Genomic DNA, 27444 nt, shown 5'->3' on the forward strand with positions numbered 1-27444 from the left:
CCTAGAGCTGACCATCCTTCCCTAACCAACTGACACCAGCTAGTTCTGCTTTGAGCATGTTGAGAACCACTAGTTCACTTAATTCAAATGTGCCCCGCACACACAGAGCATTCAGTAAATGGAAATACAAGTATTAAAGCAGTTTTTTTTTTTAAAGTTAAAACCAGTTTTGGGGGTACATATAAACACAGGCTCTAGTTTTTCTATTGAGTATGTACTAGCAAACTCTACCCATCAGTTTAAACCCTCCAAGGAGGATAATTACTACCCTGGTGTACATTCAACCACTCAGAAAAGAGGAACCCATCCAGGGTGGAAAAGGCTCCCACTGGATGCTGACCAACCACAGCAACACAGAAAGAAAAGGACAGAGAAAGCCATATATAGTCAACCCAGTGGTTGATAAAAACGGGTACTTTCCACTCAAAAAACGTTTTTAGATTTTCATGCCAAACCATCTAATAGGGCACATGCCGAAGCCATCAGGAACCTAGGCACTGACTGTGGGAAGAGGGGTAGAAGAAGCAGGACTTGGGGTCTGGAAGCTAAACTCAAGGTCTGCTCCAAGCAGTAAGGCCCTTCATTCGGAAGTTGGGTAAATAGTTCAATGCTCAATAAGTCTATGGATGGACCTATAAGACATGCCACCGGAAAGGCAAAGGGAGCCCTTTTTAGTTCCTTTAGCTGCCTTACAATGGGCTACAAACCAGGAGAAACACACCAATCACAACAAACCTAGCTTTCACACTGAAAACCAAGAGGTTTAAGGGTCCACATACCCCTCTCTCAAAGACATGGCTTTGGCAGCAGGCGCTTACCTGGAGCACAGCTGTCCACCAGGGCTCCCAGGGCTTTGCCGTCTTGCCAGTTCTGGTTAAAGTTGGTGATGGGCAAGTAGGGGATCTTGTTCTGAATCCACCCCAGCAGCCTCTGCTTTGGCGTCTGCTTTTTGGCGTCGTCGTCCCCTTCGTCCTCCCACACGGGCATGGAGATGGAGTAGTGCAGGATCAGCGTCCACACCAGGCCCAAGATGAGCTTCAGGTTCCCATCCACGATGGCTTTGCTGTCTGAGGAAACAGACACAGACTTGGTCAGTCCTCTGGGTTGCACAGGTGTGTGTCACACTCTTTGTACGTAAGTCAACAGAATCCTCATCTGCTAGAGAACCACACTGAGCTATTTGAGAGTGCAAGGATGCAAGGCTGGCACTGGCTTCGAAATACCTAAGGAGGCGAAGAGATGAAATACGATTCCAAAAGGTTGCTCACCAGTGTCATTAGATCATAAGTATACAGGGCAATGCAATATTACTGATGTCTCTTATGTGTACTCGAAATTTTTCATAATAAAAAGTTTTCTTTAATTTAAAGAAATCATTTCAGACATATAGACAATACAAAAAGGTAGTTGCATTCCAGAACCACCTATTACCTTGGTGGTATACAGTCTACCAGACCGTGTATACACACATGCATGTGTTTGCTGCCCTAAATTTATACTATGCCATACGATCAGTCTTTTAAGTTTTTCCTTTTACTAATCACTATGTCCTATATATCTCTGTCCAATAAAAAGTTGTTTCTGTTTACACCCCATCTACAGGTTTAAGAGTCCAGTTTCCTTCAAATCTCACCAGTACTGGGAGTTACCAACCATTTTTATCTCTGCTTCTCTGACAAGTCATTCATTCATAAAGGAAAGTCACTAATAGTTAAGATAATGCGACTGGGCAAAGTCTCTTGCCAGGAGGATAAGTGACTCAACAAAGGTATGGCTCCTTTTCTAGTCTTCCCCCAGCTTAACAGAACAGCTTCCCTAACCCTGACCAGCCCCTCCTGGGATACTCACTGCCACTGATTACCACTTTCCACTCCCTTTGGCTTCTCTGGGGCTCTCTGCCCTCTTTCCAACCTCCACCTACACCCATCAAAATTCAAACACTATCTCCAAGACCTACCTTCCTCCTCCTTCTCCTTTCCTCTCCCTCTCTCTGTCCCTCTCCTCCCTCTCAGTTTCCTGCACTCTCTCCTCAACAAACAACCCCTGAAGTAATCCCCCATTCTACCAGGACCCTGAACCATCTTGGACGCCTCCTTTAAAACCCTGGTACAGTTCCCACAATTCTCTCCCTACCTATACCTCTTGACAAATCCTTTTATACACCCTTCCAAAAACATGTGGCCCCTCCTCTCCTCTCAGCCATCATTGTTGAATCATTGAAGCGAAATCACTGTCCACATAATCCTGGAACCAGCTTTCTATTCAGGTACTTCTGTACTTCCAAATTCACTAATGGTCCCCACGCCCAAAGTCAAACTGAACCTTTAGCACCTTGAAAAACCTACACAACTTCCACCCAGCCTGCAAGTCACTGCCATCCACCATACTCCACACTCCAGGCTCAAAGACTCCTCATTCTTGGGCCACATCTTACTTTGAACCCTCTGGATCTCTCCACCTGTTCTGTATTCCTTTTGAAGGGAAGGCCCTTCACCCCGTCCTCCTGCAGGACAAACCCTGCCAAATCTAATGGATGGTGCACTTCACTCCCACCAGCCTATGTGTACCAAGCCAGGGTCCTCTCAAGATAAGGACCATTCATTCCTCAGCCTCCCACCCCACCCTCCTCCAGGGCTGTGGGGAGTAACTGAGCCTTCTTCATCTTGCAGCTCCCCACACCGTCCCTCCCACCCACCTACCACAAGGTACCTGAATGTTAGTCAAACTGCACTGAATGAAACCCAACTACAACCACATGAAAAATATACTCCCATGCTGATAAGGAGTAAACCGCATGCCATTCGAAACTGAAAGGGTGGGGGCTTTTTTTTTTCAATCAACCTGTTTATTGTTATGTTCTCTTACAAGAAGAAAAACCCTCCTAAAAGCCCACACCCAAACCCACAGAAATCAAAGGTAATTTCATGGTTGCAGATTCAGTCATAACAAAACTTGATCATGTGAAAATGGACACAGTAAAGATTACCCTGAACTGACTGGTAAGACACACTAAATTCGAGCAATCCTCACTCAAAGTTAAGGTACCCAGGGATTTTCTATGTAATGAATTCTATAACTAACTTTTAAGCAAGACTGCCTACATGACTCACAAGGCCCAGTGACAAATGAAAACACAGGACTCTTTGTCCAAAAACTATTAAGAATTTCAAAATGGTAATAGTCAACCATTAAACCAAGCACAGAACCCTTCTGAGCACAGGACCCTGCAGCGTCAATAAAGGAGCAGGGATCTGCACGAAACACTGAACCCTGCACAGAACTCAGATATCCAAGGAATTCATTCAACTGGACCATATGTCTCTCCAGCTGGCAATCCTTGACCATGACTGAATTTTTTGAATTAGATGTCCTGTTATGAGGTTGTCTTTGAAGTGCTATTGATTACTGAATTACTACCTACTCTGATTGCAAGAAATTCCAGGTCAAACAATTTTCCATGCCAGTTTCCATGAATAACAAGCTAAAGGGAGAAGAGCAGTCTTCAGACGGGTGAGAAGGAAAAAAAGGAAGGAAGCATGTGCATGCTGCTGCTAGTCAGAGTAACAGAGGTGGACCTGGCCAGGTCCAGTCTTGCAACCAAACAGAATCTGAACAGGCCAGAAGTCTCATCCAACCACAAGCATCAGTCTGCAAAGCTCAAACTTTCCTGAGTTATGTGTTATACGCTTTTCAAATGCAAACTTGCAGATTCCATCCATAAATCAAAAACGTGAAACCAGTTTGCTCTATTTTTCCCCAGCTTACACATGTTGTTCTAAAGGAATGAGACATGAGTCTTTTTCAAAAAGATTGTGAGGGGAAATATGACCCAATAAAAGTCTGAGCCAAATTTATGAAACATACAATGCCCAGAACTTCTGTTTCCAATGAATTCAAGGTGGGTGTCCAAACGGGAAAGCCCCCATTAAGGTCTCACTGGGATAAATGATACTTTCGTTCTGCTATTCTAAGAAGCTAGAGGGAGAGCAGTCCTCATTCCAAAAGCGATTTTGACAGGTGAAAGTTCAAATGCTTCCCCGAGCTCTTGGAACAATAAAAAGATGGTGACTTGCCAAAAGGCCTCCCCCATTCCCACCCACATGCAACAGGAGACTCTCCATGCCTTGAAAATGAAATGCTGCACGGCGTCACGGCGTCCATGTGTAGCCATTACAGCAGACTACAGAACTTTAGCTGTGAGCCAGCTCTGTGATGTTTATGTCGAGTGTCAACATGGAGCAGAAACGTAAAAGGAGGAAAAGGCCAGGTCAGCTGGAAGCCTCTCGGGCAGGATTCCACCTCCTTGATGAGAGTTACTGAGAGCCTCTTTCAGGAATAAAATGAGCCAACGCCCACCACGCCTGCCCGACCTCCTAGAATCTGCTTAGATTGGCTGTGGGTTGGAATCTGGCCACAGGTTTCTCCTCCCTAAATCCAACCAATCACAATCCCCACATAACTGGTCCTGGCTCTGGACAACACTGACCCTCTAACCACACACACCTTCTGGAACTACTTAAAATTAGCTAGGGGCGAGGGGTGGGGGTGGAGGATAATAGCTCAGTGGTAGGGTGCCTGCTTGGCCTGGAACTCTCTCCCCACCTGGCTAGTGCCTCTCTACATCAACCTCTGCAAAACTAGAACAGGACCCCTGTAAGGGCCCCCTCAATGCTGTGGGCCCCCCTCTTTCAGTGCAACTACAGCTGTGCTTTAATCACCTGTCGTGTCTGCCTCCTCTGCTCAAGGCATCAGCTCTACAAAGGCAGGAGCAGGCCGATTTGCTCCCCATTGATACCCCAGCCTGGACACCTGGTTGTCTGGAGGACAGGCTGCCACAGGCACACCTCCCTGCCCTCTCAACTCCAGGGCTCCCAGGGAGGCCATGTCGCCTGTTGTCAAGTGGATGCACACACAGTCTTTTCAGGCAGAACCGAAGCTGGTCCAGACTGGCCACCACTGCACCCCCAGCAAGCGACACAGCAAGTGGCACAGACAGCAGGCCAGAAGGCTGAGGTCACTAAGGCGCAGGCTCAGCACGACCACGCCGGCTGCAGGACCCTGGCCAAGCCATCCAAGCCCCATGTGCCTGTTGGGGCAATTGTGGAGCACGAGCACAGGGCTGCTGGGAGACTAAATGTGGTAATGCGTCTCCAGCACTCAGAACCCCTCACAGTCTGTTTTCATTAAATGCTAGTGTTAGGACCCTTATCCTTACCACCAGTGACTATTGTTTGTGAACATGCTTTTGTCAACGTTGATAACAAAAAAGACAAAGGCAGAAGGAAAAAGTGAAAGCTTAGCAGTTACAGGTGGTGGCCTGCATGTCTGCACGGGGGTCTCCTGTCAGCAACTGCTTGGCTGAGCTGACGGCAGCATCGGCCCATGCAGGGCTGCCCCCAGGTAACCCGGGACGGCAGCGCTCAGATGCCTGGCCCAGCACCCGCCTGGCGGTCCGCACTCACTGACATTCCAGGTCGGCTTGGCAGCTTCCCTCCGCCCTGCCTCCTTTCCCAGCCTGAACAAACCTTGTGGCTAAATTGTCAGCCTGGCGGTCCAAACAAGAAGGCGCCCTGAACTGAAAGGAGGCAGTTTACCACTTTCCTCAGTTTCTTAGTCAAAACCTGGCCCAGATGCCGTGGTTCCCAAGACTATGTGGGGGAACACCTTGGTCAGCTGTCCAGAACGGGGGTCAAACTTCTGGGGGTGCAACCATCCTTGCATCCACACAATAGAGGATGGACTGTGCACTCTGACCTCTGGGTCTATGAAGGGGGCCAGGCTGGCTTCTCCTCCCTGCTCAGGGCTTCTCTCCAGGGCCTCAAACAACAAAGGTTAAGGGTTAAATAGGACAAGACAGACTTACCACCAGTTGACTCATGCCTCTAATGACTAAAGGTTATCATAGCAAAGTCCACACTTTAGCCACTAAAATCCTTCCTCCCAGGCATGTGGCTTCTTCCTGGATGGTCCCTAGCTTCCCAGTTTTCAGTGGTGTGGTTGCCTCACCGTGGAGAATGAGAGGAAGGAAGTGTTCCTCCACGGTGGGGCCTTGGGCAGAGGGTGGGCCTCCTCCACGCACTACCCACCCATCCACCCTCACTGCCAGCCAGACCTCCCGACACTGCAGTCACTTAGCTGTGCCCTGTCCTACAAGAAGCCAAGCAAGGTGGTGGAAGGAACCTGGGCCCCAAAATAGGTTGCCCCGCCAAACTGAAGACTGAAAAAAGTTACCATATTTTTCTAAAAATCTCTTTGCCATAGCAGTTTAACTATAAGAGGATGTTCTGGGCCTTGAAGACCTGAAGTCACATGAGCCTATTCCTATTTCTGTCAGCAAGATAAAATACAGACCACAATAAAATAAGGCCAGATCAGGGCACTGGGGTCAGCTGGACTTCCGACTCTTTTTCTTGCTTATGAAATACTCAGGGATGACAAAGGAGCTGTTAGAATTCCCAAGTTTTACACATCACTGTGTCAGGGTTCAGTTAATAGAGTTCATTCGGAAGAACTTTTCATGTTAGTAATTTGATGCTACAATAGACCAAGGGTAGCAAATGGTGTTGGCACAGGAGGTGAAACTTGACTGGGTTGAGAAAGATTCAGCTACAATGGATTACCAATGTCTGCCATGAACAAGGCACGAGGAACAAAGGCCTGGGAGGAAGATTATGGTGCAGAGTAGCAATGCCTGCCCTGGGCATGGCTTGAGGAGTGTTGGCCAGGATTTCTTTGCAACAGAATGAAGTAAACATCCCCAAATCCCCAACTTGAGATTCCATCTGTAGGTCCATAACACATTCCTTATGCATAACCTCACACTTCAAATTTTCTACTTTGCCAGATATTCCTTCTGTTCTCACTTGCTGGACAAGCAATTTTTGCCTAGAATAATTGGAACAAATTATTTCATAAACACCTTATTTTTTATTTTGGTACATTGTTTTTGGTGGACTTTCAGATCATAGACACCATGATGGGTGCACTGCTTTGTAATTTATCCCCAACACTGACCTTGTGGTTAAGAGGCATCCTTTATTTACAAGTTGCACTTGCATCACCCAGTTTATTTTACTGTGGTCTGTATTTTATCTTGCTGACAGAAATAGGAATAGGCTCATGTGACTTCAGGTCTTCAAGGCCCAGAACATCCTCTTATGGTTAAACTGCTATGGCAAAGCTTTCTTTTCAATGCCACTTTTACAAAGTTACCACTTTTGAGAATTACTTTATATCCAACAACGAAGCCATACCGAACTATATGAGATGGGTATATGAAAGAGCCTGGAAGATAGTCTCTTTCCACTTATTATTAGTGGGAAATCCCTGAAAAGTTAGAACAAGGAATCTAACCTTGTTAGAAAGGTTAAAGAAAGAAGGAAAAAAAGGAAAGATGCTCCCAAATGGTCAAAGCAGTGCATCTAAATTAGGTTTCTGACCCCAGATCTCCAGGTCCCTGCACTAACTCAGTCCATGACTGCCCTACAGTTCTCTTAAGAGGCCCCAGGGACTTCTGAGCTTGAGTCACGAGTCAAGGAGCCCAGAGTCCTGCCACTGGGAGGTGTGGGTAAACCCCAGCATAAGCGTGAGGCCTCAGCGTCGGGCGGGGGGGGGGGTCTGTCCCTCACTCACAGCTTCCAGCCACAAATGGTCTGAGAACATGTCCAGCTGAAATAATAAACGCTGGCTGTGAATGGAGGGCCTCATCACCTTTTAACTCCAGATCAGCCTGTCATGTGGCGAGGCCACCCCACCTGAAATGTAGCTCACTGTCCACCCTGTGCACACTTGGGGAACGCCCACAAGGAAAGGAGTTGGGGCAGGAGGAACCATGCCTGGAAAAGACTCCTAAGTGCCTCCACTCCTGACATCAACAGCAGCCAAAATGTGACAGCAGCTCTCCCCCAGACCTCTCCTCTGGGCCACATGCATCACCTCGTGCCAACCCTCACTCACAGCAACCCTATAAGGATGGCTTCTGCAGTTAACCCCATTTTACAGATGAGAAAATAGAGGCTCAAGAGGTGAAGGCAACTGCCAAGTGACACAGAGGGAGAGACTAGATTTAAACCCAGTTTTCTCTGTTGCCAGAGCCCAAACTCGTACCCTCCCACTTTTCTGAATACACATGATATCATGACAGCTCCGTGAGGCAGCCAGGACCCTGATTTTACAGACACAGAGACTGAGCACAGGGAAGGGACCCACCAGCTGGGTCCCATAACCAGTAAGTAGCTGTGCTTGGGAGGGGAACCCAGCAGGGCTTCTGAACTTCTCACGGCCCCAGTCAATCCCAGGATCCCTAAACTGCCAAGGTTCTGGGAGAACAACCTGGAAAGCAGCATGGAAAGTGATAGCACCAGGCCTGGGAGGTGCAAGCAGGAGTCCCAGCTGGATCAGTTTAGTCCCCTTTGTCTCACCCGTGATTTGCTCAGCCTCTACTGCAGCCTAGGATCTGGGGTTTCTAAAGATCACGGTCCTGTCCCTGCATCTGGGAGGTCCTCCATGCCTGCGCCACTGCTCGGCCGGGAATTGAGGAGGATGGGAGAAGACACAGCTCTGCCCTTATTTACCCAAACCTATTAACTTGTCTTTTCCCTGGAAAACAGAAATTACGGTCACTCACATACTTGAAAGCTCACTTTGTACTATTTGTCTGTTCCTGCATCCCACAAGTAACTTCCTAACTGCCTGCTGGGTGCCAGGCCTTGTGCCAAATACAAATTACACTTTCAAGTAAGAAAATAAGTTAAATTGGCTTTAAAATGCTCCACAAAGAGATACAGCATTATTATAATGAAAACCGGCATTACTCCCCGAGGCAAGACATTGAAGATCTTTTAAGGAAAAAAAATGAAAGGAAGAAAAAACCTTTTTTGTCTTTTGTCTCTCAAGCTAGGCTATATCCTCTGAGGGTTCTTTCTTCTTTTTATAATTAAGAATAAAAGTTAAAATAAAAAATGTTAAAAAAAAAAAAGAATAAAAGTTAAAAAATAATAGCAATGATGAATAGGTTAGGTATTCATCCTTCTACTGCAAACTTGTAAAAGTTGAGCCTTGCTACAAAATCAGATCAAGGTGACTTCCTTGGTTTGAAAGGGGAGAAAACGGTTTGCATTTTCCCCTCTATACCTCACCTCATGTTACGATTCACATGAGCCTGTTACAGAAATGGCTGCCTGCCCGAAGATTGTGAAGTCATAAAAGGAACAAAACTCTCAATTTAAAGTCTTGAATGGGAACCAAGCTGAGGGAAATTCCAAATAATTTATAACTGCTGGCTCTCACCATCACCAAGAGAAAGAGGGTGAGGTTGGAGGAAAGGAAATTCTCAAAGGACCAATATGGGGGCACGGTCCTCGCTTTCCCTACACCGACATTTTCCCGACAGTTGCTCTCTGTCCAGGGTCTTTAGTTCAGTTGAAGGCTCTAATCTTGGACCTTCAACCCACGATCACATCAAGAGGCCTCCAGACACACGTGCCACCCAATCACAACAGAGCTGAATCAGCCCAGACATTGGGCTCCTTCTTGTGGATTAATTCCACACCACCACCCACCCTCCTACCCCCGTATAAAAAGCATGGGCATGGGGGCAGGGCTGATCCCACTCAAACAAAGAGGACTTCACTTGCTGAAATAATTGGTAGCCAAGTAACCCAGAGGCACTGAGTCAGTGAGCCTGGTTCCCCTCCCAAGCACAGCCATGCACTGGCTACGGGACTGGGCTGGGTCACTGCCCTGCTCTGTCTCATGTCTAAGGTGAGCATCCCAGCATCACTGAACCGTCGTGAGATACTGTAGTAAAGCAGGTAGATTCTGCCTGACACCGGTGCCACCATGTCAGGCAGGACTGTTACAATATTATAAACACACAACAGTTTGGGGACTTCATGATGCTCCATTAGCCATGGGAAAGATTCAATGCCATTCAACTCTGGTTCAAGACTGCTCAGAGCCGAATACCCCAGAACTCGGCCTTCCAGCACAGCATTCCATCTGCTAACGACCACAAGAGCCAGCCCATCGGGGACCCAGGATTAAGTCTGATAGAATCAAGATGTTCTTTGCACAGCGAGCTGCTGAATGAACTGGCAGTTTGCTAAAATCTGCAGGCCACCCCGACTCCTCCAGCAGATTCCTGAGAAGTCTGAGGGGGCCAGGCTGCGCCACTGCTGACAGAAAATTAAATGCAAGGTCAAAAAATTTAGTATGAAGCACAAAATATTCAAGAAAGTCCCCTAAAGTGATTTCTTTTTCTAATGGGGGGAGGAAGAGGTTTGGGTATTAAAATGACCTTTCACCATTAAAGCAGTTCATCACTATACTCTAATGGGTGGAGGGGGAGACTGAAGACAATTTAAATGCCTTCCCACGAATACATGGTAAAATAAACGTCACAGAACATTCATGTAAGCGAGTAACAGGCTGCTGTGAAAAGAATGAGAAAGATATGTGTGTTCCAACAGAGACAGGCCTCCATGATCTATTAAGGGAACAGGACAATTTGTAGAAAAGTATAATTCATGCTGTCCTGTTTTTGCAAGGCATGACTCTGCATCTGAACAAAAAGACCTGTAAGCACGCACACCAAACTGTGCTCACTGGCTCTCTCTGGGCACAAGACTCGATGTGATGGCAAAAGATGGGCTTGCTTTTTTGTTGTTGTTACGTGCACCTGTGTTGTTTGAATTTTTTTTTAAGATTTTATTTATTTTTACTTGGGAGAGGGGAGGTAATTAGGTTTATTTATTTATTTGTTTATGTTTAGAGGGAGTACCGGGGATTGAACCCAGGACCTTGTGCATGCTCAGCATGCACTCTACCACTTGATACCCTACCCCCTTGTTTTTTTTTTTTAATTTAAACTATATGCCTTACTTTTACAATAAATTTTGACACACTCCCCAAAAGAAAGAAGCATCATAATATGTTAAAGAACTCTTCGTTTGGGCAAAAGTGCTTGTCAGGATCTACAGGCACTGATGTGGGAAACCTGACAGGTTTGATCAAATGATGAAAAAAGCCATGCATATGACAGGTGGGTATCTGAGTAAAGGGGTGGCCAAGGGGAATGACGTAATTGGGCTTGTATATGTGTGGAAGATCTCTGGAAGCAATGAGAAGTTGTTCTCCGACAGTGCACTGCTTCCGAGTAGAGAAGCAGGGAATGGGGTTGGGGGAGCCGGTTTCACATCTTTTTACACCATGTGCAATGTGTAATGGTTCCTATCAACACACACACCAGGGTTTTCAGCTTTGCATGGTTGTCCTTCTGGTGATTTCCTTTGCTCATCTTTCACACGGTGGCCACCCAAATGCCTTCTTAATCTTCAGCTAGATACACCCACCTCAGACAAGCAAGATCAGGAGATGGCCTTTGCCACTTCCAAATAGCATGCTGGAGGAGTGGAAGATGTTGAAGATTACATTCTAAGAAGATGGAGTCATCTGGTTGCCTGTGGGCATATTTTTCAAGACAACAGAGGAAAAAAAAAAAAAAAAGCAGCCACCTTCCTGATCCTTTCATATCCCTTCCCTGGTGCCCTTAAAGGGCTCTTCCCATGATGCTGAGGCACCATCTCTCAGATATACCTGAAGACCAGGGGCCTGGCCCAGTGCAACCACCCCCACTGACTTGCCACTGCTACTTAATGAGGCACCACTGGTAGCCCCATTCTCCAGATGAAAAAACTGATAAGCAGATAGTGTAAGCCCAAAATCATGTAGCTTATAAGTGGGGGAGTTGGGATTTGAATCCAGGCCATCCAACTCCAGAATCTACATTGACCATTCTGCCTAGAGACCAGGCTGGGGCTGCAAAGGAGGAGGCCCAGACATGGACATGATGGTATTTATTACAAAAACTTTCAAAACTGGCAAAACCCAAAGAGGAAATAAATGCTGTGGGTTACATCATCTTCCTAAAAAAGATTTATCACTGTGCCCGTGAACTGTGTCCCATGATAAATGGCCGTGGCAGTCAGATAAACAGACTGAACACATAGCAGGTCAGCTTTGCTGCTAAAACGGGAACACATTCTAACATTCCTGAGGCACAGTGTCCAAGTGCAAGGCCAGCGAGCAACACATGCTAAATATCCAAGGCATTACCCCAACCACAGCTTCTGCCGTCGCTGAAGACCCACAGCCCACAGTCCTGTCCTCATCACCAGTTCTTCTGAAACCTAAACAGTCCTGTGCTTGGGCCAGAAGCTGCTTCCAGTCTCAGTAAGAACGCCAGCTCTGTCTAAACTTGGCTGTGAGGAGCATTTGTCCTTCAGGTCGCACTCACAAACCTGGCCCATCCTCTGAGCACATGAGCCATTCACTACATTTTTTCCCCTTAAGTCAACTCACTTTTTCTTTTTTCCTTAGCCAAATAAATGAATGAATGAACGAAGTGGCTCTTTTTTTTTTTTAAACACTTGTGAAAATACATACCTATTACTTTTTTTTTAATGAGGTACTAGGGATTGAACCTAGTACATTGTGCATGCTAAGCATGTGCTCTACCACTTAGCTATACCCAGCCCATAACTGTTACCATTTTTAAATGTAGATTGCATAACACCTAACATCATCTTGAGCATCACATCTTAGAAAAGGTTATACTAGATGTTAAGTGGTTTTCTAAGAAAAAGGGTTTCCGCGGTCAAATAAGCTGGGGACATATGAAATTGAATAATTCTAAACTGCTGCAGGACTTCTCAGAGCCTTTGTGTACATAGACAATCTCCAAGAGAACACCAGGGTGCCACAGAGTACTTCCTAATTTTACTGGTAGAGAACTTTCTTAATACTATTTAAAGAGCACTAGCAGCCTTCAGAATGTTCTTCGATGGTCTTTGGCAATTCCACGTTAAATTGTCCTTCAGATTCCTACAACCACTTCTCCTGAACACTCCCATAGGCTGGGAGATTATGTTTTATTAAACTGGTAGGTGTGGGGTGAAGGAGATAGACAAGAGACACAAAAGACAACAGGAAATAAGTTACTAAGACTTTCTCTAATCTACAACTATTTCAGTGGCAGTGATTAAGAAACTAGAACCCTGCTACTTGGAAGCAACCAGTTTTGCAGATAACAGGCGATAAAAGCAGATTCTCAAAAGGTTAGCTCTAGTTAAGGGTGTTAAAGGGGAGTTCACCCCTTAACCATGTTGTTTATGACATTCCAGTGATAACCAACTTGCTTAAAAACCACTGAGAAACATCTTACTGTTCCTGCGAAACTGTAATTCTTCAGCAAAGGCAATGATTTAAAGGAGTCCAGGCCAAAACCAGCCTCCTCCTTCCTGGGCTTGCTTTAGAGCTTCTAATGTCAAAATCTTCATCCACAGACAACGTAGTGCCAAGTGGGAAGAGTCAGAGACAGAACCCACTAATTTGGACCTCCACTTAAGTAGAAAGAGGGAGAGTCGTCCTGATGTGGCAATCGGGGTATCAATCATGTGAGCTGGGAAAATCTCCAGAACCTCCACTCAATTGCCACTTAGCTCTAAATCTCCTATGCAGGGGAGAGGGGAAGACTTAGTAAAAGGTAGTTAAAAAAAAATTGTACAATAACTGAAACACATCCAAGTAGCATTCCTAGTGCTACTTAAGAATAAAATACTCATAAGCATAACAATAATAGCAATGAGCCACACAGCTTGGGTGCTAATTAAATCCAGGCTAAACCTCTGTATAGACCTGGCTCCAAATCTGAAGTTTAGTCAACTGTAATGTAAGTGTCCTGGGGACAGGGCTCAGGCCCTGTCTTCAGCATCAATTGATTCCAGTACCTAGTATGAAGTCTGTCACGTAGTAAAAAGAAGAAAAGGAAAGGGAGGAGAGGGAGGTAAGACACTACTGCCATCTGCTACCCAACCAACAACCACCCACTCATCAATAAACCAAGCAGCCAACCCAACCAGACAACCACCAATCGACAAATCTACCAAACAACCAATTACCAAACCCGGCTGGACTCACCTTGACCACCCTCCCTCACCAAATACCCTCTCCCCCAACCCTGCTGGCCAACTCTGAATGGATCCCCAGCCCAGCAATCACCAGCTAAGCTCAGACCCACTTTACCAGCCACTCCATTTAAGCCCACAGATCAAAACCCGACCCAAAACTTCCCACTGGCTCCAGCACAGCCATCTCACACCCCTCAGGCATGGCTCCTTCTCAGGGACCTACAGAACAGTTTGAAAGCTGGGTAGGGGTAGATGGGGGAATTGGTTCTAAAACATAAGAAAATCAAAAGAAATTGAGGTTAATAAATAAATGTATTAAATTCCTGCATTTAACATGATCTTTTCTTTACTAATTGCTAACTCTGACATTCACAGAAATCTCATTACACTTTGAAAATGAGTTACAGGTTGGTCTTCTCACATCCCAAGAATTTCCAAGTGTGCATTATGATTCCTGAGAAATCAGTCATTGTAAAATAAAGGAGCCAGTCATGCCAAATAATATATAACAAAACACAAATATAAACAAAGGCAAAACTATTCCCCAAAAAACTTCCAAATTATATAACAACAATATACATAAATACATTCTTTCTGTACAGTGAGAGATGGGTGTGTTTTACTGTATTTGATAATATAAGCACAGGGCCTAAGGTCTTAAAACATCCCAGCATTCTAGACTCTGAACTCCTCAGCAAGGTCACAGTGCTCCTCCCAGCTGGTCCCTGCCTGTCTCCCCAGCTTGCCCTCATCCGATGCCCTGCACACACCCTCATCTATGCTCCAGCTGCTGGTCCAACAGCACCTGCGTTCCCTCCAGGTCTTTGCACAGGGTGCTCCCTCTACTCAGAATGTCCTCCTCCCCACCTTTTACTCTGTGGCTCTTTATCAGCCATTATCGTTCAAGATTTAGCCTCCTCTGACACGTTCCCTCTTCCTCTGGCAGCACTTTGACAATGTAAAAAAAAATATTGGATCAGGGAGGGTAGAGCTCAGTGGTAGAGTGAATGCTTAGCATGCATGAGGTCCTGAGTTCAATCCCCAGTACTTCCATTAAATAAATTGAATAAATAAATAAATGAACCTAATTTGTGCCCTCCCCTCAAAAACAAAACACACACAAAAAGAGTATCTCACACAGTAGACAGAAGTGGAACTTCCCATGGGAGTTATTATGAAGTTAAATGTCCAAGACAAACCACCATCCTCAACTGCCCCATAGCTTCCTTCGACTGACACCTAAGTCAGGGGCTCTTACTGGGGAAAATGGGGGCGGCGGAGTGTTCTGTGAACTAGAATAGGAGAAAAAGTTGAATCTGTTTTCAGTAACCTTGGACTAAAATGCAGCAAACCTTTTCATTATGAATGTAGACCATAAAACACAGGTGTATTAGCAGCACCTGTGGTTTTGACATCAACAAAATCTATCTTTTCTCCATCACATTGTAGTGTTGGCAATACCCTCTAGTCTCATCACTACATGAAAATTATGGAGGCTGTTAGACTTGCTGCTAGATCTTGCTTTTAAACATTTTAATACAGATGCATAGTTATTACTGTAACCAAAAATTTATTTCTGATAACTGCCTTAACTAGTTTACTTTGTAACCCCACGTATGTTATTTTCTATGTAGTCTTCAGAGAGCCAAAGGGGTCCAAGACACACTAAGTCAAGAACCCTGTCTCCAATTAATTTTTAGAACCAAGAAGTTAAAGGACTTCAGAGATGGACATTTCATTAAATGGACCACAAATTAGTGGCACCATAGCTGCCAAGACAAGGCCTTAATCAGCTCTCATGGGGAGGTCATTGTTGAATCCCCACCAAACTGGCCCAATCCTCTCTGGCCATAAATACAATCATTTACATTACTTCCAGCCTGGACACCTTCCATTGTTCCCTAGGATCTATAGCTGGGATCGGCAAACTTTGTAAAGGACCAGAGAGTAAATATTTTAGGTTTTACTGGCCATGCGGTCTCTGTTGCAACTCTTCAAATCTATCCTCATAGTGAGAAAGTGGCTGCAGACAATATACAAATGAGTGGGTGTGGTCTGTGTTCTAATAAAACTTTACAAGAACAGAAAGAGAGGCGGATTCTGCCCCACAGGCCATAGTTTTAACTATAGCACCACTCAATAGCAACATGCGTTCAACAGAACTTTCTGTTATGATGGAAATGTTTCATGTGTGCACCATCCGAGACAGTAGCCACAAGCCACACGTGGCTATTGAGCACCTGAACCTGGTCTACCGATGACTGATATGCTAAATTATACATTTTATTTAATTTTTAAATTAATTTAAATTTAACTAGCCACACGTGGCTGGCAGGTAGCACAGGTCTAGACAGTCCAATCCAAGCCCTTTTACACCCCTTTTGAGGTTCCTCACAACCTGGCCAACATCCTAACTGATGACCTGTCCCAGCCTCAGCAAATCCTAAGCACCAAGGCCAGTGGGGGATTTCAGACGTTCTCACATTCCTTACTTCCCACATTCTTCGCCTGAGCGGTTTTGCAGCCCAGAACATCCTGTCTCTTGATTCTGCCCCTTCCACTGTCACCTTTGCCTCAGGCCTTCCTGATGCCCCAGATGAAATTTATTGCTCTTCTCGCCTCTCTGGGAGGCACTGTTAGAAGCCTCATCCTATAAAACCTGTCACGGCGATGTGGGCACACATTCCCTAGCCGTTTTTCTTCACTCTAAGATATTTGAAGATAAGGCTGTGTCCCTAGCACAGGGTCTTTAAAATTAATAAGAGTACACTAAGCTTGCAGAATGAGCAAACTTTAATTAGAGCTGAGCACCTAATACAAGCTGTCTTTTAAAAACTTATTCCTGAAATTAACAGACTTACCAGATGGACTTCAGATCTAGGGATGTGGCCACTTTAGTTAACAGCCCATTCCACCACCATCACAATAAAGCTCCCTACCCAAGCCTCAGTTTTCCTCATCTGTAAAATGGGTTGACAGTGCCTATATCTTACTGAAATGGAGAGCACTTAGCACAGCGCCAAGAGACAGAAATACCAGTTTCTTGGTGGTGGATACAAATGCCCCCCTGAACACAGGGAGCAGAGGAGGCACACAAACTAGACTTAGCAGGAGCCAAAGTGCAAAATCAGCAGGGTGACCATAGGATTCCTGCACCAGCCTTCTGCATGGTCTGTCTCAGGGCAGCTGTGCTCCCTCCCGTCCTCTGAGCACACTGGTCACAGCAGCTCTGAAGTCAGTTAGGGTGGGTCAGTGCACGCAGCAAGCATAAAGCTGGAGGCTGGTGCTCCGACTGTTCAGAGGACAACCTGCCAGCCCCGTAAATGTCACAGCCGCTGCCCACAGAACAGTCCGGACGGAGGCTGCAGTTTTTGCAGCTTCTGGGGTTCCTCTGAACAGATAAGAAAATCCGGCCACTTGGTATCCTGGTTTTTCTGACCAAGGCCCTGTTTCTCCCTCTTACTCAGCTGTCTTACTCACCAGGCTGGGAGCCAATCGGCTGGGCCATTGTTAACAATCAAATCCACCCTCCGAGGGAGGGGAAAAGACCAGCCGCTTCTGAAGGAACTCAAGAGTGGGCTGGAGCCATTTTAAATGTAGTTTCAAAGAAAGGCTTCGAACTCCAGCAGCCCTGTTGGAAGAAGGTCTTGACCTTAAGGAATCCCAATCACCTCATAGGTTGATATTGGTATAGATGGAGTGTTTTTTCCTGATCATCGTCAAGTTTTCCTAGCTATAAAATACCTCATTACAATCAATTCAAATTATATTTAAAGTGTGAGTAAAATAGAGTGAGTCTCTCCCCATGACCCCATCTGTCCAGACCAGCCCCCAACTGGTCAGGGATGCTCCACTGTTAATGCTGGTCATGACCGTGGTCCCACCTCAGACTTGGCTGGTCCAGCTTTCTTAAGCCTCAATACTTCTGTAGCTCAGAGAAATCACCTGAGTCTCAATTCAGAAAGCCAGAATATATATGCATGATATAAAAGCACACTGCCCCACCCCAAAATAACACAAAATGGGCATTTCTTGGGGAGTATGGCCCGGGTGTCAGAATTGTTAAAGCTTTCCAGATGGTTCTAAAGTTGCAGCCAAGGTTCAGAACCACTCAGCAACCAGACCAAACTCCCCACCCAGGAGGTGAGCCCCTTCTCTAACAGTGAATGAGCCTGAGGCAGACCCCAAGAGGGGTGAACAAGAAAAGAGAGGAAAACAGGTGTGCCCTGGAGCCCAGTGGAGCCAAAGGCTATCGGGACAAGCCTCATTTCTTACAGACTTATCTCAAAGCAATGAAACCACATTCTAAACTAAGAGAGGATGATTCTGCCAGTTCCTTGAAACAATGATGCTGCAGTGGTGAACAGAGGATTGGAAGGGTCCTCTTAGAGCTGCGGTTCAATTTTTCTTTTTTTGGAGAATACCCATTTATAATAAACTCTTACACAGGGGAGTGAAAGGGGGTTGCTGATGTGAAGGGCAAGCCACTTGCTTGCCAGAGAGGCCCAGCCCTTGGTTCCCAGGGCACCTCCACTTTACAGAGGGGTCAGAGGGATGGAGAGGGTCCCAAATTACAAATGGCCAGGCTGCGACAAGGCATATTCAAAAGCAGAAGTGTGACCAGGCCAGCTCTTTGATGACTTCCTCTAAAATGCTGGTCCACACCAGCCACCCACAGAGTCAGAGCACACTAAGTACTGAGCACCCTGGCTGCAATACTTACACAAGTAGGCACAAATATCCTATTTAACAGATGCCAAAATAGAGGCTCCAAGAAGCTATGCTATTTTCCCAAGGACACTGTATGGCGGGATGATGTGGATGAAAAGGGGGCTTGGGAGGATCTGTCTTGCCTCCTCATTATGGGAGCCAACCTGGATACTGAGCATCAGTGCTTCCAAACTCTTAATTTAACAAGAAAGCCAGAGGAGATGGAGGCCAGATCTTTAGAAGCCACACTGAGCCACCCACCTGCTCACCGGAGTCTTCACCCCTGGTAAAGTATTCCAGCCATTAGCACTTCTGTGGGCAGACTGCCTTGGGTATTGCTTAAGCGGAACCTCCAACAGGCCAGAGAACCCTGAACTGCAAACCCTGGTCTGTAATCAGAACTCCCACCCGTCTCTTTCCAAGACGGTTTATGGGAGATTTCAAATAAAATTAAATGGCTAGTTTAATAAATAAAATAGTTACCACATTTTGCACTTGATTTAAGTCAAGTTCCCCTTTAGTCTGACAGCCCACTCACGCACAACAAATTACCCTTTAAAAATAAAAAAATTTAAAAGCTCACTCTATTTCTTCCAACTCACAAGGTAAAGAGGGTTTGGTGAGTGTCTAAATCCAGGACTTGTCCCCGCTGCCCAAGCCCCACCACACACCCAGTAGGAGGCAAGATGACAGAGCTGACGAGGGCCCAGGTGGTACCAAGTATACACTGTCTAGAACTACAGTGAGCCACCTAATGAACAATTTCCACATCAGCCTCTCTTCCTCCCCTATTTAAGGGCCCACTCAGCGCTGCAAAACAGTCCTGACACCCCCTTTGTAGCTCCTGGAGTGTTCGCTGAGAGCGAGCCAATTTTTCCAGGGCACCGGGCCCACTGTGTAATCGCATGCCGCGTTAGAAGCTTCTGGTTTTTCATCAGAACTCAGAAACCTGGCTGGGGGCTGCACAGCGGCGGGAGGCTCCATCAGGCTTCCTGTCGTAATAAATTCCTCCACACCCCACCTGTGAAACTCCATTTCCATTTATTACCAAAACTGGAGCCCTGGCTTTCCAGCTTTTTCCTGAGGCCTGGAAGCTGGCTTTTCCAGCTGATGACATCACTGACAGGCTTCTGACAATGGCTCGGAGAGCCTAAACCTCCTGCTAATACCTCGCAAGAGCGCATTCCTCCTGAGTGAGGTCAGGTTTAGCTAATTACTAATCTGGCCCCTACCCTAGGCGCCCAAAGCCGCAGAGTAATGAGACGCCACACAGTTCTCTCCTAGGTCATTTATGAATCTGCACATAACACCCTGCAGCAAACACGAAAACCCTGGAAATTTTTGACCTTGGCAGCGGAAACTAGGGTGGCCAGATTTTGCAAATAAAATACAGAACATCCAGTTAAATATGAATTTAGACCAACGACAAATAATGGTTTTGTGTATATCCTATTCAATGATTTGTAACACAAGAGAATTGCCTACTACAGTTGGAACATACTTACACTAAAAAGTTATTGTTCATCTGAACTTCAAATTTAATTGATTCCTCTGGCAAGCCTGGGGGACCACCACAGGTGACTCTTTACCCCTTCATTTGCCATATGTGATTTCCAAAATTGTCAATTACACATTACAACAAATGTGTAAGTTGTTCTACCCCCCCTAAAATATAAAATATACTGTAAAAAAAAAAAAAAACCAAAACCCACACATACCAAGTTGCTTTTAGGAAAAAAAAAATTGGGAGCTGGGGGTGGTTGGGGACTGTTAAATTCTGTGTAGGTAAAATCACTGTAAGAAATTGAGTTGGCAAGGGAGAGGGGACAAAAATCCAGGATTCTACACTCAAATTGCTTCTTCACAAGTCTTTATTCCACCTAAAAGATGCCAAAACTTGAAATGATATGATGCACTTTGATTGTAGTTTATGCAAGAATATCCACGGGCCTCCAGACAATGCACTGTCAGGAAATGTCCTGGTCTCCCACGTGAAAAGATGGGTGATCTGCCACACACATAGGTTCCACGGGGCCAGGATCCAGATCCCAGCACTGGAGTAGTGCCTGACAGAGCAGAAGCTCAGGTGCCATCTGTGGAACGAACCTCCCTGGTTAGGACTTTATTTCCAGAATAATAATGATTCTGAAAGTGGTCAGTGGTAATCCATTCACTTACCACCCTATCAGCTTAGTTATATCATGCATAGAATACTATATATGTACATAAATCTCATTTCTTAAATTAACTCAGTAAACCACCACTTTAAATACAGAATATCTGATAATACGGGCTAATACTTGCTTGTTGAATAAATAGTGAAAAATAAAATCAAGAACACACGTGTTTGAAAATAATTGGCAAATGAATATTATTGGTTTTAAGTTAAAACAGATTTAACCCTTTTATTACGGCCTAGAAATTCATTTAATCAGTATGCATCAGGCGGTCACTGTGTACCAGGCCCTGTGCTAAGCATTTCATGCAGTCATCTTCTTTAAAGCTTCCAAAAACCCTGTGAGGCCAAGGCCCATCATTACCCCCATTTCAGACAAGAGAACTGGGGCTCAGAAACTTGTCCAAGGTCATACTGCTGGCAAGAGGTGGGGCTGGGATTCAGAACCAGGGCTTTCTGACTGTCTGACTCTCCAATGCTTATCTTTCTACCTCCAAACCACACAGTGAAGGAGCTGCTTGACTTTTAAGACTGCCGTGCACCCCAACCTGGACCCGTAAAGAGTCTTCATTTGGAAATCTCGCCCCTGCAGCTTCTTAGGGGCTGGGGACTGGGGAAGGAGGAACACACCCCCGAGCACCAAATCCACCTGGACACTTTTCCAGTGGCTTCCACTCAAATCTCCCTTCTTGGCCACCCAACTTTATATTTCCGTCAAAAAGAATAGCTTGTTAACATGTGAGAATTGCCTACCCAGTATGGAAGACTGATTTTCCAAAATCTGTGCATATTTAAGAGTCCCAATTACAGTCCTAGCAAGTAACTGCAGGAGGTGCTACCAAAAAAAAAAGTTTTAGTGGATTTTTACAATATGCCATATTACCCCTGGTTGTGGGCTGTAAATATTTCTCAAGGGAGTCATACAAACTAGGACTGTAAAGCTTCCAAATTTGGGAAACTGTAAAAGCCAATGTTTACAACACAAATGGGAGTCAACCTGCCACTAGCTGCCTTTAAAAAATAAAAATTACTCACACACACGTATAATTAATTGCTAATTACATAAAAGGCATGTGTTGCCAGCTGGAGATTATAACTCAAGATGTTATTTTTTCATGAAGTTGATTAATGGGTGAAAACTGTAGGGGACCAAGATAGTCATGCAGCCTCAAAGGTTACTTATTAATTACAACAGGAGAAAGGCACCATTTCGGTATCTGGCAAACACCATTCGAACCAAGAGATGGCACTTAGCATCGCTAAAACAGGACAAACTGACATGCTGATGTGCCTCCTGTGTGATGCAATGCGGAGCACCCATGACCTTTGGAAGTGCACTTGCCAAAAATGTTTCACTTCCATTTAATCCAGAGGGAAAAGACAAATTTAGATTATGGAACATTCTACAGCCTTCCTACTCCAAGTGTGGTCTGTAGACGGGCAGCTGTGGCATCACCTGGAAGCCTACTGGAAATGCAGACTCCCAGGCCCCTCCGTGTCTTCCAAAATCAGAATGTGCATTTTACCAAGACACCCCCAGCCCTGTGATTCTTCTGCACACAGCATTTGCAAAGCACCAATTCTACAAGTGGCCCAACTTCTTCAAAAATGTCAATGTCAGAAAAAACAAAAACTTCAGGGATGGGCGCTGTTCTAGATTAAAGGAAAGGTTAAAGTAACTTGAAACCCATTTCAATTGAGTAATCTTTAACTGGTTCCTGGACTTTTTTAAATGACCATAAATTTTACATGAGATATTATTGTTGTACCAGTGCTAACTTCTTGGGTATGCAGTGATATTGAGGTTAGGAAAATGACCTTTTTCTCAGAGACAGCTGCCGAAATGTGTAGAGGTGAAGGATCATGATGTATGCTAGGTACTTTCAAATGGTTCCACAAAAGATAGGTCTGTGATGTGAATCCCACCCCCTCCTTTTTTTAATGGAGGTACAAGGGATTGAACCCAGGACCTTGTGCATGCTAAACACATGTTCTACCACTGAGCTATACCCTCCCCCACTGTGATGTGAATCCTTGGAGTGGCATATATGGCAAGACATTAACAACTGTAGACTCCAGGAGAAGGTTATATGGGAGTGCACTGCACTGTTCTTTCATATTGTCCGTAAGGTTGAAAGTTTCCAGTAGATTTGGGAAGGGCAAGAAAAATTACGTTATTGCTAAAATTAAAATTTGTTAAGTAAGTCAAGCATTTGGAAAGTAAATAGGAGGAAAAAGTTCATTACAACTCTGGCTCTTGAGCATCTGTGTTAATTAACACGTATTAATTTTCTTGTCAATACAAGAAAGAACACACTTTCTTCCAGAAACCAACTTTCCTCCCAGGTGTCAAAACATTCAAGAAAAGCAGCAACTGTGTAGGTACAGGGAGGCTGAGAAAGTCTCCCATTTCATCTCCAAATGTAGAGACTGGTTTCCCAGGAAAAAAACTTGCCAGGGAAAGTAAATCTGAAGACTTTCCAGCTTTATTTTTAAATTCAAGCCCAACACATTCCATCATTTGGGCATAAGAAGGAATGAAGCATAGATACCACATGGATGAACCCTGAAAACATTCTGTTAAGTGAAAGAAGCCAATCATAACAGACCACATGTTGTATGATTCCACTGCACGAATGTACAGAATCAGCAAATCCACAGAAAGATACAAATCAATGGCTGCCAGGGCTTTGGGAAGGGAGAATGGGGAGTGACTACGAATGGGTACAGGGTTTCTTTGGGGGAGATTAAAATGTTCTAAAATTATATAGTGGTGATGATAATATAACTGTGTGAACATACTAAAAATTATACAGTTTAAAGGGGTGAATTTTAATGATGTGTGAATTATATCTCAGTAAAGCTGCTTTAAAAAAAATCCTATATATTCCTCCAGGCTATAAGTTCTGCTTTATTCTTCCTGGCAAGAAGGTAGTTACAGGCAGGACTAGGACAAGCCAAATTTCTGTGACCTGGGACCCAACAGGTCTGGGTCCTAATCCGGCCACAACTCCCTGTGTGACCTTGGACACATCCTGTCCCTCTCTGAGCTTTTACCTTCAAGGTTGTAAACTCAGGGCCAGACCAGAAAGCATTTCAAGGTTCTCCAAGTCATTCTGTAAGAACCAACTACAAGTCTGTTACCAGTTTTAAACAGCATAGTTTGTGAACTTCCATGAACATAAAACTCCATTCAGTTCACCCAAGATCAAGTTTCAGGTTCACAAAACTGAATTACTTCCCTTAGATGATCTTGGGATTCAATAACATGGCATCTCTATTCATACTGAGCATTTGGACTCAGTTCAAAAGACATAAAAATGGGGGAGAAAAGTCATTTTCAACACGGAGCAAGGATTTTTAAACAAGTTTTCCCCAATGCATTTTCAGGATTTCATTTCAACAAGCAATCTCATGATCCTGCAACTCCACCTACAAGTGTTAATGCTGGAAGGAAGGCCGGCCAGTGCTTGGCAATTAGGATTTTTCACACCTAGTAAAGGTCAGTTTGGCGAAGGGACAGACCTTCACCCAGGCTCATCCCTACAAACTCGTTTCTCATCTTCTGGGCAGCAGAAGCCAGACACTGCAGCCACAATGGACAAAACTCTCTGCAGAGCCAAAGGCAACACGCTGGAAGTAATCAGTGCTGATTAGCGTTTGGGGAAATCCTTGGCCTAAGCACACACTTTGATTCAGTTTTTCCAGTCAAAACCATCCCGAGTCATGCTGACTTGGGCCTGGAAGGAGGAAATTCCCATTCATGCCTCTCAGACGGTGCTGTCTCCTCTGCAGGAAGGAAGGGCCCACGATGGAGCAGAAAGGAGAGCTCCAAGAGGTCCCAAGGTGCTGATCCTGGGCATCGCTTCCAGGCAGGAAGCAGGCGTCTGCGTAGCTGGGCTGGAACTTCATCCAACATTTTCCTAGCTTGGGAGAGAGGCCCTTGGTACTATTTATTATCAACAGCTTGGACTGAGAGAAGGTTTCTCAATCAGATATGGAGAAGCACCTACCTATCCCCTGGGGACCATCAGCCAGACTACATCACATCATCTCCAATAACAGGCTCCACCCACCCAGGTTTGTCTTAAAGGGCCCAGCCTCAGTCTCCACAGCAGACAGGAACAGGTGGAACCTCCAAGGAGAGCTGAATCACATTCTCCCTTGAGGTCTCTGCATATGACTAGATTGAAATGTAAACAGCCAGGAGCCATGGGGCACCATGTTGTGTCCGGCACTAGCAAGGCTCAACTTCAGAGAGAGTGAAACAAAATAGACTCCAGAGGCCGTCTCCATGGTTTACTGATTCCTGGTGCCAACTTTCCCCGAGGGCAACTGCAGGGCTACCCCAGGTCTGTGAACCTGGGGTCACTGGTTGTTTCTGGTGCTAGGTACGGGGAGGGGTACGTGTGACAGGTGCACCTAGGCACAGGGATTGGTTCAGAGCTAGGCATAGGATTCATGGGGTCTAATCATCGAATCCTGGGAGTTACAGGAAACAATTCTGCGCTTGCTACTCTCATTCTCTTTCTCCTCTGGGCTTGGACCTGGGAGGCCTAAAGGCCCAGAGATGCAGCAACCACTCTGCCACCACGTGGAGTCCAAGCAGACACATTAAAAAAGAGGAGAGAGATCAAACCCTGATGACCCGTTTGAGCCTAGGGACCCAGCCGTGCTTGGGAGGAGCTCTACTATAGGACTTCTCAGCTACTGGGCCAAGCGGCTCCTTCTTGTATCTTCAAGTGGGTTTCTACCTCTTGCCAAAAAAAAAAAAAAAAAAAACCAAGATAAAACCCTCCTAACAACAACAACAAAAAAACAACTTTTTCACTTACACTGGCTCAACTGAGTTTCTCTCACTTGCACTGAAAAGAATGGTGTCTAATAAATCACCAAAATGACTTAACCAGTCTACATAGCTAGAGTATAAGGCATATTTTCTCAAAATTACCCAACACTGCAGAGAAAACTCCATGAAATTTCCCAATTCCTTTCCAGTCAGTCCATCAGAAGAACTGAAGTCTAATGACCTTGGTCAACAAACAGCATAACATGATCCAATCCTGGGGCCTCCAAGAATGAATTCCCTCCCAGCACCATGCTAACTGCCATCAACACTTCCAGCACAAAATCACCAGGAGGACAAGAATCTGAGAACTGCTTCGTGGCATGAGATGAAAGAGAGAATAAATGCTATAGACACGAAAGTTCCTAAAAGGTGAACAAACCACAACAAAACTAATCAGACCCTCTAATCAAACAGAGCTAATGCAAATCTGGGGTTCAACCAGTGTGAATGAGGAGATCAAGTTCGGAGACCAGGCCAGTACAGGTCAGGAATGGTTCAGGAGTCTAAAAGACTTGTTCAATTCCAGTTGCAGAAAACCCACACAAACCAAACACAGGAGGCTTTGCCAAGAATGCAAAACTGGCCCGTACCTAAGACAGTCCCTTGAAGGGCAAAGGGAAGAATGGGGTCAACTGGGAAACTGAAGAAATGAAATGGCTTACCAAACTGGCCACACAAAGCATCTCAAGAATGCTAAATCTCTAACCTCTCTAATAAGACTCAGAACTCTCTAAAAAGAAACCAGTGAGCGCACTCAGGGGCAACACAGCTGGATAGCCCCTCACAGGGCTGCCTGACAGTTAAGTTGTGTGGCTGGGACCACCCAGCCAGTGACACTCAGGAGAGGCTATAAGGCCTCCTAATGAACTCCACAAAGGCAGCCATGCAAGGATGACCCTGCACAATCACACAACTGCTTTAGCCTCAGCTTGCTACAACAAAGGCCTGCAGGTCCCAAGAATGCAATCGAGGCTGTCTCGCTCAAGGCACAGATTCAAGGCAGGTATGTTTGTTTTCTAGCCATGAGTGCCCCAAATACCAAAGCAATGGGAGTGGATAAGTTACCCATTATTTGAAAGCTAAGTTAGGAATGCAAAGGTTGGCTTGCCCCAGTGGTGGTATGGGTTGGAGTCGGGGGTTGTTCAGGAAAAGCCAGGAGCCCTCCCAGCCCAGCCACAACCCCACCGAGTCCTGCCAGCATCTTAGCCTGACAAAGTACCCTTTGGCTCAGAGACTAAGCAGCATACCAGGGGCATCTGGCTGCCTGAGATGGAGGGACACACCTGATAGTTCATCTTTGGAGACTCCCTGCTCACATATCTTCTTGTTTATAAATGAGAATAATCTGTACAGCTTTTCTTCTGAAAATAAACAATACAAGCTCACTCTAATATAAGTAAAATGATACTGAATCAAGCTAAATCCCCCTGTCCAGAAAGATGCTACACAGAGCTCTGGTCTCCAGAGTCACACAGACCTGGTGCTAGTCCAGGCTCGGCCACTTGCATACCAGCTGGGTGACCTTAACTGGAACCTCAGTTTCCTCACCTATGAAATGAGGATTAACTGAGATAAGGCATAAAAAGCCACCTAGCACATACTGGGTACTCACTATGGTTAGCATTCAAGTAACATCCTATTTAAGTTTCTACAATGCTCAAACTGTTTTAAAACAAGCATGTTATCTATTTTGTGAACTAAAAAAAAACAATAAAGATTTAGAGACAAAAGAATAAAAAAAA

The 27444-nt window shown here is 45.3% G+C and overlaps 1 protein-coding gene across 4 annotated transcripts in view; it reads right to left on the reverse strand.

Moving 5' to 3' along the window:
- Positions 1-27444, reverse strand: part of FLNB (filamin B) — a 128515-nt gene that overhangs the window by 77844 nt on the left and 23227 nt on the right. For all 4 annotated transcript variants that reach the window (XM_074344612.1, XM_074344611.1, XM_074344610.1 and 1 more), the window contains exon 2: positions 819-1067. In XM_074344612.1, the coding sequence (XP_074200713.1) occupies positions 819-1067 (249 nt within the window). The remainder of the gene's footprint in view (positions 1-818; positions 1068-27444) is intronic.

The sequence above is a fragment of the Camelus bactrianus genome, chromosome 17, assembly GCF_048773025.1.
Source record: "Camelus bactrianus isolate YW-2024 breed Bactrian camel chromosome 17, ASM4877302v1, whole genome shotgun sequence".
Taxonomy (NCBI): Eukaryota; Metazoa; Chordata; class Mammalia; order Artiodactyla; family Camelidae; genus Camelus; species Camelus bactrianus.